Raw genomic sequence first — 20,377 nt, 5'->3', positions numbered from 1 at the left:
AATAACTAACAAAATAGCAAACTAACTCACTTGTTAATATCAATTAAGTGTTAGGTATTTAGGTGCTTTTTTGATGTAATTATGGGTAGGTGTATAGGAACTGACAAGTTCTACATTTTCAATCATCTTTCTCTTCCATGAATTCCCAAGGTACTCTTAGTATCTCTGCTACTTAGTAGGTCCTCCATTTTTAGTTGAGTAAAGAATTCAAGAGTACAAATTTGGCACTAATTAACTATACGCCTTAGTTAAAGTTTGCTAACATCTCTAGAACTCAGTTTTCCTCATCTGTATAACTAAAGGGATTTGAAATATCTGTAGCCTCTTTCAATTTTAAAATTATCCATGCTATGAATCTGGTCCATGCATTCTGAAAAATTAATAACAAGAAATGTTCAGAATATGTCAGCTTTTACTTGTGAAGAAGATTCTGCCTAAGGATATCTGATTATTAACACTTAAAGTTTCATATGATATCAGAAGGAATATGATTTAAGGCTATAAAATCATTAACAAAATGGATAATGTTAACATAGTTTTATTTCATATTCTTGTAAATGAGAACCAGAACAATGATTAAGCATAACACTAAATTATAGGAAATTCACTATAAGGACATATTTCTAATTTGCTTAAATTTGAATCATCTCTTTACCTTTTTCATGGATTCATTCAAAGACTTTGTTTATAAATCATCATTAAGCATTTTACCATAAATATTAAAACAAATGCATATTGATTTTCTCTTCTTTAGAACTTTCTTTCCTCAAACACTGAATCTGCCTAGGTTCTCATTATGTGATCATTGTGGAAAGACTAAGTTTAAATCTGAATATTATAATTTGAAAATAATCAACTTTATATCAATTCACTAATATATACAAACAAGCTAAAATAAATTTCTTCAGCATATGCATTTAATTATTCATTTACAAGTATAGAGATTAAAAACCATATGACAAGGGATAAGAAAAATTCAGAATTAGTAGATGTCATTTTGCCAATTCTGACATCGCTCCTAGTTTTTTCTTTGAAAATGAGGTACAAATGCACAAAAATAGCATGAAAGTGTTAGAGGATACACACACACACACACACACACACACACACACACACACACACACAGAGATCTGCAAATTTTTAAGAACAATAAAGTGATGAAAAAGTCAGCTTAAATAAGTAGTTTTACTATTTCAATATTCACATAGGAATATTAATGACATAGAAATTATTTTTAAATTACAATAATGTGCAAGTACAGTCTTCCAAACTTTATTATCTATTTTAATAATGAACCTCTGACAGTTTCACTTTTTTGAAAAAATCGTTATCTTGCTGACCATATCTTTGAAGGCTATTTTCACTTGCTTGTTCCTTAGGGTATAGATGAAAGGGTTCAATAAAGGGGCAACAGAGGTATTTAAAACAGCCACCCCCTTATTAAAAGTTGCTGCATCTTTAACAGAGGGATTTATATACATAAAGATACAGCTTCCATAAGAAAGTGAGACCACAATCATGTGAGAGAAACAAGTAGAAAAAGCTTTTTTTCTTTGCTGAACAGAGGGGATTCTCAGAATTGTCCTAATAATGTGTGTATAGGAAAGAATCACTAGCATCAAGGTGAAGATGAGGGTAATCGCAGCAAGGACAAATTCAATCAGTTGTATCAAATATGTGTCTGAACAGGATAAATGCAACAATACAGTATAGTCACAATAATAATGATTGATGATGTTGGATGCACAGAAACGCAGCTGGAGAGTCATTATATGTAGCACAATGATAACTACAAAACCAGAAAACCAGGAACAGAAGACAAGTTGAATGCAGAGTCTCCTGCTCATTATAGTTGTGTAATGTAGTGGTTTGCAAATGGCAACATAGCGATCATAAGACATGGCAGTTAAAAGGTAAAATTCGGTTGCTCCCAGAAAGATAGCAAAAAAATACTGGGTGAAACAACCAGCAAAAGAGATAGTCTTGTCTCCAGTTCCAATATTGACTAGCATTTTGGGAACAAAGACAGAGGTAAATGATATTTCCAAAATGGAAAAATTCCGGAGGAAGAAATACATAGGACTCTGAAGGCGATAATCCAGCAGGGTCACAATGATGATGGTCAAGTTTCCCATGATACTTAAGACATAAGTGAGCAGCAGAAAAAGGAAAAGCACAACTTGAAGCTCCATATCATCTGTCAATCCCAGGAGAATGAACTCTATCACTGATGTTTGGTTTCTCATCATTAACTTAAGACAAATTAAGGCAGAAAATAATAATGATAAAGTTTGAAATGAAACAAAAGTTTCCTGTTTTTTATTGAAATACAAAGTCAAGGTAAAAAAAAACACACAATTAGAAGCAAAATTTTAAACTCTGGATCTTTCTCAGCCCCTTATTTTTTTTAAATGTCATATCTGAAAGCGATAAATGAACAAACAAAAACTTACAGACACAGACAACAGTATGGTGATTTCCAGAGGGAAAGGGACATAGGGGTGGTAGGAAAGGGTAAAAGGGATCAAATACATGGGAATGAGAGAAGATTTGACTTTGGGTGGTGAACACACAATGTAATATACAGATGATGTATTACAGAATTGTACACTTGAAACCTATATAATTTTATTAACCAATGTCACCCCAATACATTTAATAAAATTTTTAAAATAAATGAAGCTGTGGTATATATACACTATGGAATACTATTCTGCCATAAGAAAAGATGAAATAGTACCATTTGCGACAACATGGATGGTTATTGAGATTATAATGCTAAGCAAAATAAGCCAGACAGAAAAAGTAGAGAACCATATGATTTCACTGATATGTGCTATATAAAACTGAGAAAAACAAAAGAAGAAGACAAACAAATGAAGAAACAAAAACTCATAGACACAGACAATAGTTTAGTGGTTACCAGAGGGTAAGGGGAGAGGGGGGTGGTAGATGAGGGTAAAGGGGATCAAATACATGGTGATGGAAAGAGAACTGATTCTGGGTAGTGAACACACAATGTGATATATAGATGATATATTACAGAATTGTACACCTGGAATCTATGTAACTTTACTAACAATTGTTACCCCCATAAACTTTAATTAAAAAAAAACTTTTTAGGGGCAGCCAAATGGCTCAGCTGCTTAGAGAATGAGCTCTCAGCAACAAGGTTGCTGATTTGACTCCCACATGGACCAGTGAGCTGCGCCCTCCACAACTAGATTGAAGGACAAAGACTTGTAGCTAATGGGCCCTGGAGAAACACACTGTCCCCCAATATTCCCCAATAAAACTTACTTTTAAAAAAAAAATCCAGTCCTGCTTTAAAAAAATAATTTTTTAAATAAATAAAAAATGACATATCTTTTAAGGGAGCAACATATTTTCCTACTTTATAAAGATCCTGCTTCTTAGGGACATTTTCAATTATATCAATATTTATTTCTCACCATTTTCCTTGTTATTTCTATTCTGATTTTCCTCTCTAAGTTATTGCATGCGGTCACATGTATATAGACACATCTAAAGCAAATTTAGAGAGTAGGTTTTACTTGAGATTTCTTAAATTAGCCTTTTAACTCTCAATTTATTAGCCAAAAAAAGTAAATATAGTCCAAGGTATGAACTATAGGAATAAAATTGATGTTGGTTGTTTTCTCCTTTTTTGCTGTTTTACATTTTTTGCTTATTTCAACTTTCCATTTTGAATAATAATTCTATGCACCTGCTGAAGCTCAAAGCCTGGATAGCTTTTTCTCTTAATTCTTAATAAAATGTTTGGAATTCATATTACTTACAGTTCCTGGGTCATGACAAGGGCTCAATAAGTGCCATCACCATTTAATGTAGATATATGGATAGTCAGTCCTTGGTGAGATATTAATCAAAATATCTCACTGATTGTGTTTTCCTCCTGTAGACAGGTTTTGCCTATCAACATATTACACTTCCTTAAAAAGTCAGTTCAAGCTCAGCTCTCCATACAATTTTATCTAAGAATACCAATCAACAATAATTGTTTCTCCTTTTCTTTGCAAAAATTTACCGTAACATAACATGGGTCATAATGTCAAATTATTCTTAGTTATATCAAATATATACACTTTATGTGTCCAACTTTAACATAAATAAATTGCCCACAAGAAGAGCTCCTATTTCTTTATATCTCTTATATACAGGCCAGAAATTATACAGATTTCATGAAAATTTTAATGCAAAATGTATTTGTTGACTTCTCTTTAGATTCATAGCCCTATTTTATTGAATGCTACGGAGTTTTTATGCAAATAGAAGCTCCAATTAAATTTATGCATACAGTTGCTCAGAATTCTCTTTTAATATTTAAATCATCAGACATGAAGATATATTACTAAGAGAATGCTTTTTCCTACTCAAAAAATTACAAAATTGTTTTCATTTTAACAATGTTTCACTACATACATCAGTATATTTTCATATTACAATGTGGAATAAGTTAGTAGTAGTAACACATCTTAAATCTTCATCAAAGTAAAAATTTCAGGAATATTTAATACAGACAAAAGGGCAGTTTTGCCAAGTTAGAAAGGTTTATTGTCCAGTAGAATTCTATTTAAAAATTTTCAGGATTCCTAATATTATAAGTTTGGTCAATTTTCACTTTTGTAGAAAATTGTCTCTTTTGTTAAATAAAGTGGTTTCCCCTTATCCACAGGGGTTGTGTTCCAAGAACCCCCGTGGATGCCTGAAACTGAGGATACTGCCAAACCTTATATATATATGGTATTTTTTCCTATACATGCATACACTTTACCTCTTCTCTTTGATATATCCAAATTGCCAGCATCACTACTTTGTACGTTGGGGTCATTATTAAGTAAAATAAGGGTTACTTGAACACAAGCATTGTGTTGTCAGTGACAGTAGATCTGATAACCAACACAGCTACTAAGTGACTAATGTTATACAGTGTGAATATGCTGGACAAGGGATGACTCACATCCTGGGTGGGATAGAGCGGGAGAGCAGGAGATTTCATCATGCTACTCAGAATGGCGAGCAGTTTAAAACTGAATTGCTTATTTCTGGAATTTTCCATTTCAAATTTTCAGATCAAAGCTGACTTATGGGCAACAAACTCCACAAAATAAAACCGTGGATGGGGGCTACTGTACCCCTATGTTAACATATTTAAAAGCTATAATGTGCTATACAGTTATGCAGTGTTATATTAAAATTCTATTATGTTAATGAATAATAATTTACTAATAATGTAAATTTCAGTGTTAATTGACATTCTGGCTATTTATGTCTGGATATATTATCTTGACTCTATAATAAGTTCAGATAAATGAGTGTGAGAAATTAAAAATTATGTGCAAATAATAAATTTTATAAAAATATTTTATATTCAGAGAAATATTAAACCACTACTTTCACTACGACAAAACATTTCATTAAGTTATAATGTTGTGCTACCTAGTTGAAATAAATCTTGTGGATTTGAACAATCAGTAATGATTTTCTGTTTCTACATAAAAGTAATTAGCATGTCAGAATATTGGTGTGAATCTTCTAGTTTGAGATTCCAGATATTAAGACTTAAAATTCTAACTCAGAAAGTAATTAATCAAGTAATTGCATTCACTAAGAAACACTAATATTCTAAAATTTTCATTGATGAAATGGTAATTTTTTGACAAAAGAAAAACTTTGTAAATGATTCCCACACAATAGAAACACTTTACTGAATGAATAAATGAATGAGGATCCAAAAATGAGAGCAAAAACAAAATATTTATATTAGTGAGTGATCTTATCATCTATTAAATAAAAGGTGAATAAAATGATAATTTTTATATAAGAAGAAAAATTTATGTAAACCTATTTCTTTCAGCATAGTAAAAGATGATAATCTTTTAGTGCTAGTAGCGCTATTCTCAGAAAAAGAATGTATAGATATACAAGGTGTGATTGAAAAATATGGTAAATGTTTAAGTTTTTAAAAAAATTTATTACAGTTAAAAACACATTGCCATTAACCCCCTCAAAATATCTCCCCTCACTTTCAACACTTATCCCATTGTTCTTGCCACTTCCTGAAGCAGTTCTGGAAGTCCTCTTTCATGAGTGTCTTTACTTCATCCTCCATCATGACAATGCTCTGTGTTACACATCACTTCAAGTATGGCAATTTCTGTCAAATAAAAACATTACAGTGTGTCCTCATCCACCTTATTTGCCGGATCTGGCACTATGCGACTTCCAGCAGTCCCCCAAAGTCAACATGACCATGAAAGGCAAATGTTTTGAATCAATTCAGGACATCTAGGCAGCCACGACACTGCAACTAAAAACAATAAAGAAGACTTCCAGAACCACTTCAGAAAGTGGCAAGAACGATAGGATAAGTGTGTTCGAAGTGAGAGGGAGTGTTCTGAAAGGGATTAATGGCAATATGTCTTTTACTATAATAATTTTTTTAAATTTAAACATTGACCGTAATTTTTAATCACACCTCTATATACATATATTCATTAATACGTGTATATAATCAAATAATAAATACTTGATCCAAACAACATTTATTTGGCAAAAAAATATATTGTCTTCGGAGATTTACTGCTAGGACACTGATAAATAGAAAGATAAGGTTTATTTGTAGTTATAAGGATGTGGAAGAACATTCCCAATCATTTCTGGATAACTTTAGTTATGAATCCCTTCTCGCAAAGAAAAATCATCCCAATAATGAGTAATATATAACTCTTATGTTTAGTCTCTGTCTCCTTCTGTGGTGGACCCCAAAGCTTTAATAAATATCTATTAGTTTATGGAGTCTTGTTCTAGATTACATTTTGGAGGAAAGGTAAGAAAATTGAATCTGTCAGAAGTAGGAATGGGCATAGTGGAAAACAGAATAAATGTGATTTGATTAATTTTACCACTTTAAGCTCTAATTCTGTGAAGATGGTATAACATTTTCTGCCTGAAGATATGTATATATGCCAAAATGTTGTTTTGAATTTTTTACCTGTATTTGTTTAAATCAATCAAAATTTTATTTAAAATTATGTGCATACAATTATGAAATGGTAGAGAAACAAAACAACAAGGAGACTATACCTCTCTAGTTAAATGCAGGTGTCTCCAACCCTCTCTTTCCTCAAACAGATTCGTGAATCAGTTCTGCTTCAGTTCCAAATCAGCTCCTTTTGTCCCTGAATTGGAGAATATAAATGTTTAGAGCCCATCGGGAAATGTTCCCCAGGCCATCAAAATTTGTCCGCCTCAAATTGTCCAGAAATGTCTAGCTTTCTGGCCAACACAGGTGGGTCAAAAATAAGGTAAAAAGAAGAAAACAAAGCATCTAGATTCTAGAAGCATGTTGCAGTCGTCTGCCAAGCCTCTTACCAGTCCATTGCTCTTAGAATTTATCTCTTCTACGTGACTGGATATCTCAAAAACTCTGCACCTGCAGTTCCATCTTTCTGTGATGTTCTTTCTCTAGACATCACATGACTAGCTCCCTCATGTCATTCAGAATTCAGAACTGAACCTGCCTCAAGACCATACTCAATTATAGACACTACTCAATGATTGTCTAACCCTTTGACTTCCTTGATATTTTATACATAGATTTTTTTTAATGTTCACATCACTCCTAAATTATATTATTTATTTATTTGCTCGTGTGCTTATCATCTGTCATCCTCACTAAATTGTACGCGCCACAAAGTTTATTTAATGTTGTATCTCTAGGACTTATAAAAGTGACTAGCACATATTTGGAATTCTATAAATATATATTAATTGAATATTGTTTTTTAATCTGAATCTTATTAGGTTGGTGCAAAAGTAATTGCATTTTTTGCAAATATTTTTAACCTTTTGAACTGCAATTATTTTTGCAACAACCTAATATACCACTTTCCTCTAAGCTTGAACTATCGTATCATGTCATGTTGCCTTAATCTTTTATAAAGGATCCAAAGTCTTTGAATGAACTATTCCTTTTCTCCAAAGTAACCCAAAGATACTTAACTATAGAAAATGATAAAGTTGACAAATCAAAAACAATTTGAGCACATTCTAAATGAATATTGACAGCTAAGAAAGGAAATAACCTCCAGAAAATAAACTTAAAGACATGGACATATGTGACTTAAATGACAGAGAATTCAAGATTGCAGTTCTGAAAAAACTCAACAAGATGCAATAAACTCAGAGAGGCAATTTAATAAACTCAGAAATAAAAATCAATGAACAAAATGAATACTTTACCAAAGAGACTGAAATTTTTAAAAAGAACCCAATAGAAATTCTGGAGCTGAAGAACTCAATAAAAGAGATGAAGAATGAAACAGCCAGCTTAAAAATAGAGCTAACCAGATGTGTGAAAAAATTAGTGATATCAAAGATAGAAATCTGGAAATGATACAGTAGAAGAAAGAGACTTGAGAGCTAAAAGAAAAAACAAAACAAAACAAAAACAGGGTCGGCCCGGTGGCTCAGGCAGTTGGAGTTCCATGTTCCTAACTCTGAAGGCTGCTGGTTCGATTCCCACATTGGGCCAGTGGGCTCTCAACCACAAGGTTGCTGGTTCAACTCCTCAAGTCCCACAAGGGATGGTGGGCTCCGCCCCCTGCAACTAAGATTGAGCACCGCAACTTGAGCTGAGCTGCCGCTGAGCTCCTGGATGGCTCAGTTGGTTGGAGCGCGTCCTCTCAACCACAAGGTTGCAGGTTTGACTTCTGCAAGGGATGGTGGGCTGGGCCCCCTGCAACTAGCAACGGCAACTGGACCTGGAGCTGAGCTGTGCCCTCCACAACTAAGACTGAAAGGACAACAACTTGACTTGGAAAAAAGTCCTGGAAGTACACACTTTTCCCCAATAAAGTCCTTTTCCCCTTCCCCAATAAAAACAAATCTTAAAAAAAAAAAAAAAAAAAAAAAACTCTACAAGAACTATCTGACTCTATCAGAAAGAGCAATATAAGAATAATGGGGATACCAGAAAGAGATGAGAGGGAGAAGGGAACAGAGAGCCTTTTAAAACAAACAGTTGACAAGAACTTCCCAAACCTATGGAAAGAACTGGATCCTTGAATCCATGGAAAACAGCCGAGGTAAAATACAGAAAAAAATATTGGAAGCTTGAGGATGAAGATAATATTCAGAGAGCCAGACAGATGAAGGCAGGAAGATTTCAATAAATCAAGTGGGTATTAAGAAAGGCAAGTTCAAGAAATTGGCTCTGTTACAACACAGCTTCCTGCCCCATGCTTCATAGTGGGAACAATTTCAGTTAGAGTCAAAGATGGATCCGACAGATGTGATTCTTAATTTCATTATCAGGAACTGGTTATGCATCTTTTATCACTTTGTCATTTCTACCTAACAAAGCTCCCTTACACTTAGTGTCTTAAAATAATAAGCATGTATTACTGCTCTTGAGTTTATGGGTCAGCGAGGCAGTTCCACTGATCTGAATGGACTGTAAACCGGTCTAGACTGGCCTCAGTTGGGATGAATCAGATTGCTTCAATAGGTCTCTCTTCTTCCAGCAGGCTAACCTTGGCTTGTTCTCATGAGAATCACATGGGTGCAAGAGAGGGAGAGCAGATACATGCTTGGTTTCTTGATTTTTCCCCTCTGAATTGTCACAACATTCCTTCTGTCACATTCTCTTTGCAAAATCAAGTCAAGGATCTAGGCTAAATTCAAAGGATGGGAACATAGACATTTTCCTGCGGAGTGGAGGTGCAGAGTCACATTACAAAGGACATGGCTGTTTTTTAATCCATCTACCACACATTTCAGGAGGAATTCCTTAATCACTTTCAAAGCCGTGGACGGTATTAGTGTCCTAGGGTTGTCGTAACAAATTACCACAAACTGGGTGGCTTAAAGCAGCAAAAATATATTCTCTCACAGTTCAAGAGGTCAAAAGTCTGAAACCAAGGCGTCAGCAGGACTGGTTCCTTCTGAAGGTTCTGAGTAACAATCTGTTCCATGCCTTTCTCCCAGGTTCTGGTGGGTGCCAACAAGCCTCCGTGTTCCTGGCTTGCTACTGCGTCCCTCCAACTTTTGCCTCAGTCTTCACACGGCTGTCTTCCCTATGGGTTTCTGTATCTCTTCATCTCTCTCTCCTTATATAATAACCCTAATTGTTGGATTTAGGGCTGACCCTAATCTAGTATAACCTTATCTTAAACTGATTACATCTATAAACGCCCTTTTTCCAAAGAACGTCACATTCATAAATACCCAGTGTTAGGACTTCCGATTATCTTTTGGGGAAGCACAATTCAATCCACAACAATGAATATATGTATACGCTTAAGAGAAATCAAATGCTCTGATTTGAAACATAAGCCTGTAAATTCATAAAACAGATAAAAGACCAACCTATAAACAAGTGTATAAGAAAAAGAGGAAATGACAATTAACATACAAAGTTTCCTTCACCTTCTTTTTGCCCTCCACTATCTATGTTCCCTTGCCAAACACAAGGCACGCTTCTTTTTCAACTTACATTTAAACTCCTTTTGCAAATTTGTCAATGAAAACTCCTAACCAATCTCCCAACTACTTTGCCATTACATTGTTTTTTGTATCACAAATTTAGAACCTCCTCCTTTATAGATGATCAAATAGTTTTTATCTTGACCAAAATCACCAAGATAGTTAATGAAACAATTAGAAATAGCATCTAGGTTTTCATTTTTATTTTATTTTCAATTTCATTAGTTTTATTTAACATCCATCAACTCATATAATTACAAAAACATTTTTTCCTGTGATGAGAACTTGTAGAATGTACAGTCATAGCAATTTGCAAACATCTCACACAGCAGCATTAATTATAGTCATCATGTTGTACACTGCATCCCCCGTACTTACTGATCCTATAACTGAAGTTTGTACCTTTTGAACACCTTTGTCTAATTTCCCCATCCATATCCCCCACACCAGCAACCACAAATCTGATCTCGTTTTCTGTGAGTTTGGGTTTTTGTTTTGTTTTTTTAGATTCCACACATAAGTGAGATCACATGGTCTTGGTCTTTCTCTGTCTGACTTATTTCACTTTGTATAAAACCCTCAAGATACATCCATGTTGTCACAATGGCAGGATTTCCTTCTTTTTATGGCTAAATAGTACTCTATTGTGTGTATATATACCATATTTTCCTTATTCATTCATCTGTCATGGACACTTAGGTTGTTTCCATGTCTTGGCTATTGTAAATAATGCTGCAATGAGCATGGTGGTGCAGATATCTCTTCAACATAGGGATTTTGTTTCCTTTGGATATACTCTCAGATCTGAAATTACTGGGTTATATAGTGGTTCTATTTTGAATTTTTTGAGGGCCCTTTATACTGTTTTCCATAGTGGTTATAGCAATTTACATTCCCACCAACAGTGCATAAATGTTCCCTTTCTCCACATCCGCTCCAGTATTTGTTATCTCTTGTCTTTCTATTTTTTAATTAAATTTATTGGGATGACATTAGTTAATAAAATTATATAGGTTTCAAGTGTACAATTCTATATACATCACCTGTATATTGCATTGTGTTCACTACCCAGAGTCAGTTCTACTTTCATCACCCTATATTTGACCATTTTTACCCTTTTCTACTTCCCCCAATCCCCCTTTGGTAACCATCTCTGGTAACAACCATACTGTTGTCTGTGTCTGAGTTTTTGCTTGTTTGTGTGTCTTGTTTGTTCATTTTTTGTTTTCAGTTTCATATCCCACATATGAATGAAATCATGTGGTTCTTGACTTTTTCCATCCATATAGCATGATATATAAAGAATGTCTACAACCCTGTAGCAAATAATAATAATAATAATAATCCAATTAAAAATGGGAAAAGGATATGAATGACATTTTCCCAAAATATATTTAATGGCTAACAGGTAAGTGAAAAGCTGGTTAATATCACTAATCATTAGGGAAATACAAATCAAAACTATAATGACATATAACCTCATGCCTTCTAGGATGGCTAGCATCAAGAAGACAAGAGAGGACATCATAGGAATGGCTACAGCAAGGTGGTCTTCTTGAGTTCTGCTCCAGAATTTACCACAAATTGAACATCTATAACCCTTCAAAGGACTCTCTGCTCATCACACAGAACAGCTAAGAGACCCATACAAGGATTACTTAAAGGACCAGCCCAAGAGGCACAAGATTCAACACACCTAAAGGCCAACTCCAGACAAAACCAGAGTATTACTGGGTTTGACCTATAAGTGACACACCCCGAGGGAATTCTCTACACGCACAAGAGCCCATAGGTGCCAAGCCTCATTTGAGAGGTCAACCCTCATGCAGCAGATCATCCACTGTGGGCAGAGCCAAGTCTCACAACTAGTCAACCTAGGAGTCAATCCCACCTACTGACAAGCCAAAAGCAATTGAAGTTCAACTTTAACAGGACAATATACACAACACAAGGGTCACCTTTGGAGCACACGCACAGGAGAATAGGGAAGTGATGCAAGTCAAATATAAAGGACACATACTACATAAGATAACCCAGCAAAAAACAAGAACCCTAGGGGATCTACCTAATACATCAAAACAAACACAGAGTCAGCCAGAATGGGGAAACAAAGAAACATGTCCCCCAAATAAAGAACAGAAGAAACCTCCAGAAATGGAACAAAATGAAATAGAGGTAACCAACATATCAGAGACAGAGTTCAGAACACTGATGATAAGTATGGTTAAGGAGCTTAGTGATGACATAAAGAAGGACAGAGAAATCATAATGAACAACCAGTTAGAACTAAAGAACACAATAACTAAAATAAAAACACACTTGAAAGAATTACCAACAGGTTAGATGAGGCAGAGAATCAAATCGGCAACTTAGAAGACAAGTTAGCAGAGATCACCCAAATGGAACAACAAAAAGAAAAAAGAATAAAAAACAATGAAAATGGTTTAAAAGATCTCTGGGATAACATCAAGCGCAACAATGTGTGCATCATAGGTATACCAGAAGGTGAAGAGAGGGAGCAAGGGATCAAGAACACATTTGAAGTAATAATGACCGAAAACTTCACTAACCTGGTAAAGGAAACCGACATACAAGCCCAGGAAGTGCAGAGAGTTCCAACGAGGATATATCCAAACAGGTCCACACCGAGACACATTACAGTAAAAATGGAAAAGGTTAAAGACAAAGAGAGAATCCTAAAAGCAGCAAGAGAAAGACAGCAGGTTACATACAAGGGAATTCCTATAAGACTATCAAATGACTTTTCTACAGAAATTTGTAGGCCAGGAAGAAGTGGCAGGATGTACTCAAAGTAATGAAAAACAAAGGCCTACAACCTAGATTGCTTTATCCAGCAAGGCTCTCATTTAAAATTGAAGGAGAGATAAAGAGCTTCCCAGAAAAGAAGAAGCTAAAGAAATGTATTACCACCAAGCCAGTATTGCAGGAAATATTAAAAGGGCTTCTGGAAGCAGAAGAAAGATGAAAACAATCTAACTACAAATTAAAAAATGGCAATATCTATGTATCTATCAATAATCACTTTAAATGTAAATGGATTAAATGTTCCAATCAAAAGACACAGGTGGCTGAGTGGATAAGAAAGAAAGACCCTTGCGTGAGACTCACCTCAGATCAAAAGACACACAGGCTGAAAGTGAAGGGTTGGAGTATGATATTTCATGCAAATGGAAATGAGAAAAAACCTGCAGTTGCAATACTTATATCTGACAAAATAGACTTTAAAATGACAAATATATTAAAAGACAAAGATGGGCACTACATAATATTAAAGGGATCGATCTGACAAGAGGACATAACCCTACTAAATATGTATGCACCAAACATAGGAGCACCTAAATATATAAAACAGATATTGACTGACATAAAGACAGAGATCAACAGTAACACTATCATAGTAGGGAACTTCAACACACCTCTGACAACAATGGACAGGTCTTCCAGACAGAAAATCAATATGGAAATAACAGCCTAAATGACACATTGGACCAGTTGGATTTAATTGATATTTTCAGAGCATTTCACCCCAAAGCTGCAGAATACACATTCTTCTCAAGAACACATTTTCCAAGATAGACCACATGTTAGGCCACAAAACAAGTCTTGACAAGTTTAAGAAAATTGAAATCATACCAGTTGTCTTCTCTAACCACAGTGCTATGAAATTAGAAATCAACTACAGGGAAAAAACTGGAAGACACACAAATATACGGAGGCTGGATAGCATGTTACTAAATAACGAATGGGTCAACTATGAGATCAAGGAAGAAATCAAAAGATATCTCAAGACAAACAAAGATGAAAACACGATGACCCAAAATCTATGGGATGCAGCAAAAAAAGTCCTAAGAGGGAAATTCATAGCAATGCAGGCCTACCTAAAGAAACAAAAAATCACTAATCAACAGTTTATCTTCACACTTAAGGGGATCTGAAAAAAGAACAGCAAAATAAGCCTAAAGGGAGTACAAGGAAAGAGATAATAAAGATCAGAGTGAACAATAAATGAAATAAGGACCAAAAAAAATACAAAAGATCAGTATATCCAAGAGCAGGTTTTTAGAGAAGATAAACAAAATCAACAAACCTTTAGTCAGACTCATCAAAACAAAGAGAGGACCCAAACTAATAAAATCAGAAATGAAAGAGAAGTGACAACAGACACCACAGAAATACAAAAAAAATTAAGAAGTTACTATGAGTAACTATATGCCAACAAATTTGACAATCTGGAAGAAATGGACAATTTTCTAGAAGCATAAAACCTTCCAAGGCTAACTCAAGAAGAAACAGAAAATCTCAATAGACTGATTACCACCAGGGAAATTGAATCAGTAATCAACAAGCTTGCAACAAACAAAAGCCCTGGACCAGATGGCTTTACAGGTGAATTTTATAAAACATTCAAAAAAGAATTATCACCTATTCTCCTTAAACTATTCCAAAAAATCCAGAAGGAAGGAAGGCTCCCAAACACTTTTTACAAAGCCACTATCACCCTGATCCTCAAATCAGACAAAGACATTACAAAAAAAGAAAACTACAGGATGATATCCCTAATGAACATAGATGCAAAAAATCCTCAACAAAATATTAGTAAACAGAATTCAGCAATACATTAAAAAGATCATACACCATGATCAAGTGGGATTCATTCCTGGTATTCAAGGGTGGTTCAACATCCACAAATCAATTAATGTGATACACCACATTAACAAAATGAAAAATAAAATTCATATGATCATATCAATAGATACAGAAAAAGCATTTAACAAATCCAGCAGCCATTTATGATAAAAACTCTTATAAAGTGGGATAGAAGGACCATATCTCAACATAATAAAGGCCATATATGATAAACCCACAGCTAACATCATACTCAATGGGGGAAAGCTAAAACCATTCCCCTTAAGATTAGGACAAGGCAAGGTTGCCCACTTTCTCCACTTCTATTCAACATAGTGCTGGAAGTTCTAGCCACAGCAATCAGACAAGAAAAAGAAATAAAAGGCATCCAAATTGGTAAGGAGGAAGTAAAATTGTCATTATATGCAGATGACATGATACTATAGAGAGAGAACCCTAAAGAACACCAAAAAACAATTAGAACTGATAAATGAATTTAGTAAAGTAGCAGGATACAAAATTAATATTCAGAAATCAGTTGCATTTGTATATACCAATAATAAAATATCAGAAGGAGAAATTAAGAAAACAATCCCATTTACAATTGCTTCAAAGACTACAAAATACCTGGGAATAAATTTAACCAAAGAAGTAAAAGATCTGTACTCAGAAAATTATAAGACACTAAAGAGATAAATTAAAGAAGATACAAATAGATGGAAACACATACCATGCTGGTGGATAGGAAGAATTAATACAGTTAAAATGTCCATACTGCCTAAGGCAATATACAGATTGAACACAATTCCTACCAAACAACCAAGGACATTTTTCACAGAAATAGAACATATAATTCTAAAGTTTAAGATCCCGGATAGCCTCGGCAATCTTGAGAAATAAGAAGGGGAGGTATCACGATACCCGACATCAAATTATACTACAAGGATACAGCAATCAAAAAAGCATGGTACTGGCATAAAAACAGACACATAGATCAATGGAAGAGAATAGAGAGCCCAGAAATAAATCCATGCCTATATGGTCATTTAATCTATGACAATGGAAGCAAGAATTTACAGTGGGGTAAAGACAATCTATTCAATAAATGGTGCTGGCCCATATACAAGAATAAATTCAAAATGGATTAAAGACTTAAATGTAAGATCTAAAACCATAAAATTCCTAGGAGAAAATATAGGAAGAAACTTTTCAGATATTACCCACAGTAAGATTTTTACTGATATATCCCCTCGCGCAAGACAAAAAATAAACATGTGGGATTACATCAAACTAAAAATTTTTTTCACAGCAAAGGAAACCATCAATAAAACAAAAAGGGATCCTACTGAATGGGAGAAGATATTTGCCAATGATATATCCGATAAGGGGTTAATATCCCAAATTTATAAAAAAAAACTCACTCAACTCAACTCCAAAATAACAAACAACCCAATTAAAAAATGGGCAGAGGACATGAACAGACATTTTTCTAAAAAGGATAGACAGATGGCAAACAGACAAAAAAAATGCTCAACCTTCCTAATCATTAGAGAAGTGCAAATAAAAACCGCAATGAGATACCACCTCACCCCAGTCAAAATGGCTATCATCAATAAATCAACAAACAACAAGTGCTGGCAAGGATGTGGAGAAAAGGGAACTCTTGTACACTGTTGGTGGGATTGCAGATTGGTGCAGCCGCTATGGAAAACAGTATGGAGGTAACTCAAAAATCTGAAAATGGGACTACCTTATGACCCAGCGATTCTACTCCCAGGTATCTATCTGGAGAAATCCAAAACTCTAATTCAAAAAAATGTATGCACCCCTATGCTTATTGCAGTACTATACACAATAGCCAAGACATGGAAACAACCGAAATGCCCATCGGTAGACGACTGGATTAAGAAACTGTGGTACATTTGTACAATGGAGTATTACGCAGCCATAAAGAAGAATGAAATCTTACCATTTCCAACAATATGGATGGACCTAGAGAACATTATGTTAAGTGAAATAAGTCAGACAGAGAAAGACAAATACCATATGATCTCACTTATATGTGGAATCTAAAGAAAATAATAAATGAATGAACTAACCAGAAACAGTCTCAGAGACATAGAGGAAAACCTCAGGGCTGCTAGATGGAAGGGGGTATTGTGATAAGGGGGAAGGTGAGGGTATTAGAAAGCACAGTCAGTAACCACAAGATTGCCACAGGGAAACGAAAGTCAATTTGGGGGATGTAATCAATAATGTAGTAAAGATTTTGTAGTGTATCCGATGGACACTTGTCTCGTTAGGGAGACAACCTCAAGGATGATGTAGATGCCTGATCACTGCACTGTACACCTGAAACTGAAGCTGAACAATAATGAATGTCAACTACAATTTCATTTTATATATATATATAAATACATATATATTTATATATATGTATTTATATATATATATATATATATATATTTTTTTTTTTTTTTACAAGTGGAGTACAGCATTAAGAATAGAGGCAGTGGAAATGTAATGGCTGTATGCGATGTCAGAGGGGTAGTATTTAGGGATAAGGGGGTTATCATTGTGTGAGGGATATAAATGATAAATGTTTAACTATTACATTATCTTGTACACCTGAAACTAATTTTAAAAAAAGAAAGAAAAACAATGATAAGAGATATATGTAAGAGATATATCCCCCTGATGATTTAAGTCTTTAATCCATTTCAAGTTAATTTTTGTGAGTGGCATAAGATAAAATTTTAGTTTTATTATTTTACACATCAACATCTGATTTTCCCAGCACCGTTCATTAAAGAGATTGTGTTTTCTCCATTGAGTATTCTTGGTATCCTTGTCAAATATTAGTTGCTGTAAATGCATCTAGGTTTTTAAAAACTAAGATTAGTGTTTCTTCTACCACGTTTGATTTTGCTTTATTCATATATGATTTTTTTCACACCAAGATTTAAAAGTTGATTAAAAAAATTATAATTTTTCTCTAGACATTTTTTCCACAAATTTGCCCATGACTATAGACAGAGAAAACACGTTCAACTAATCTGAAAATTAAGAATACCATCATAGTTTTTAAGGCCGCATCCAAAGGCTCTTTTAAAAATAGTTTCTGCACCACCTCCAGATGCCCCCAAAACATAGACACAGGTTATTCACATCTAATTTATGATGAAGAGGGGGTTCTGCCTCTGTAGATCAGTATATCCCATACATACATATATATGTAAAAATTTTTGCCTCTAGATTTAGAATATTCTTTCTATAAGGCTTCTGTATGAGTCATTTTGATGGAACTTACAAATAAATTCAAATGATATTTGTTTCCTGACTTGTTTAATTTTTTTGTCCATTAGAATTCTTCATAAAAAACAAACAAACAAATAAACAAACAAAAAAAACCTAAAACTGACTCTTGATTTATTCAGGAAAAAATACTAAAAAGATACTGAAAAGTAAATTCAAATTACTTATTATCTGACTACCAAGTCTATGGGTTTAATTCTACAGTGAATCATTATTTTACATAAATTTTTTTCTCTCTACTACTTGAAAATACACAGCATTTGTTATTGATATTAATTTATAATAAAAGTTTACAAATGTAAACGTATTTGTATTTTGCAGCACTGATTTTGGCAATTAAGAATTTTGCTTTATCACTTATGACAGAATTGTATTTTTACTAATTGTTCTTAAGCTTTATCTCCTAACCAAATTTCAAAATTTTTTAGGTGCTTTGATGTTCACTGCAGCTTTATTTACAGTGGCCAAGACAATGGAAACAACCAAAGTATCCTTCAGTAGATGATTGGGTAAAGGCGATGTGGTATATATACACAATGGAATACTATTCTGCCATAAGAAAAGATGTAATAGTGCCATTTGTGACAACGTGGATGGATCTTGAGATTATGATGCTAAGCGAAATAAGTCAGACAGAAAAAGTCGAGAACCATATGATTTCACTGATATGTGGGATATAAAACTGGAAACAACAAAGGAACAAGACAAACAAATGAGGAAACAAAACTCATAGACACAGACAATAGTTTAGTGATTACCAGAGGGTAAGGGGAGAGTGGGATGGTAGATGAGAGTAAAAGGAATCAAATATATGGTGATGGAAGGAGAACTGATTATGGGTGGTGAACACACAATGAGATATATAAATGATGTATTATGGAATTGTACACCTGAAATCTACATAACCTTACTAATAAATGTCACCCCAGTAACCTTTAATTAAAAATTAATTAATTACTTTTCAAAAAGTAAAATTTAAAAAAAAGAAATACTCAACACAGTCCAGATGGAGGTTGAAGAAATGTAGTATCAACTTTAAAAAAATTTTTTTTTAATTGGGGAATATTGGGGAACAGTGTGCTTTTCCAGGACCCATCATCTCCAAGTCAAATCATTGTCCTTCAATCTAGTTGTGGAGGGTGCAGCTCAGCTCCAAGTCAGTTGCAGTTCTTTTTCAATCTTCTTGTAGGGAGCTCAGCCCACCATCCCATGCGGGAATTGAACCGGCAACCTTGTTGCTGAGAGCTCCCGCTGTAACCAACTGAGCTATCCAACCGCTCCCATCAACTTTTGTTTTGTTTTGTTAATATTTTGCTGTAAAAACATATCAATGATGGACACAGGTTGTTTTCATGTCTTGGTTATTGTAAATAATGCTGCAGTGAACATGGGGTGCAGATATCTCTTTGAGACACTGATTTTGTTTCCTTCAGATACATACCCAGAAGTGGGTGTAGCACCAAGGGGCTACGTTTTAAGTGGCCACAGAATTAAGGTGTTGAATATGCATTCACCATGCACACTGAGACGGAGTTGATGCAGCAAACCACTATTTATTAACTGAAGCAGTAAGTAAGGTAGATACAATAAAGCAAAGTAAGACAAAGAGCAACAGTGAGTTTTCACCACCTGAAGAGTGTTTTTAAGGTGCTGGGGAACCAAGACAGCATCTTGGCTTTAGGTGTGTTCAGTGAGCGTCCCAGTCAGAGAGTTCCGACTAGGGCTACCCCAGGACATTAATTATATAGGGTTTTTTTAAATAGATTACCAGTTGGGAAAGAATGCTAGGACATAGCGATTACAATTAGCAAGCATGGGAACAATGAATCACAAGTTTCAGGGTAATTATTTAGGGTAGAAGGCAGGGGGACATGATTCTGGCAGTTTCACAATGTACATGAAGTTA

At 34.4% G+C, this 20,377-nt stretch overlaps 1 protein-coding gene across 1 annotated transcript; it reads right to left on the bottom strand.

The window, feature by feature from the left end:
- Nucleotides 1-1,307: 1,307 nt before the first annotated feature.
- Nucleotides 1,308-2,249, bottom strand: LOC109443682 (olfactory receptor 2AP1-like). Its single transcript, XM_019724362.3, has one exon. The coding sequence runs from the start codon at nucleotides 2,247-2,249 to the stop codon at nucleotides 1,308-1,310; it is 942 nt and encodes a 313-aa protein (XP_019579921.3).
- Nucleotides 2,250-20,377: the final 18,128 nt, after the last annotated feature.

This window comes from Rhinolophus sinicus, chromosome 1 (assembly GCF_057876585.1).
Source record: "Rhinolophus sinicus isolate RSI-liver-muscle chromosome 1, RSI-T2T, whole genome shotgun sequence".
In the NCBI taxonomy this organism is placed as follows: Eukaryota; Metazoa; Chordata; class Mammalia; order Chiroptera; family Rhinolophidae; genus Rhinolophus; species Rhinolophus sinicus.
The sequence above is the reverse complement of the archived record's forward strand: the minus strand, read 5'-3'. Positions and strand labels throughout refer to the sequence as shown.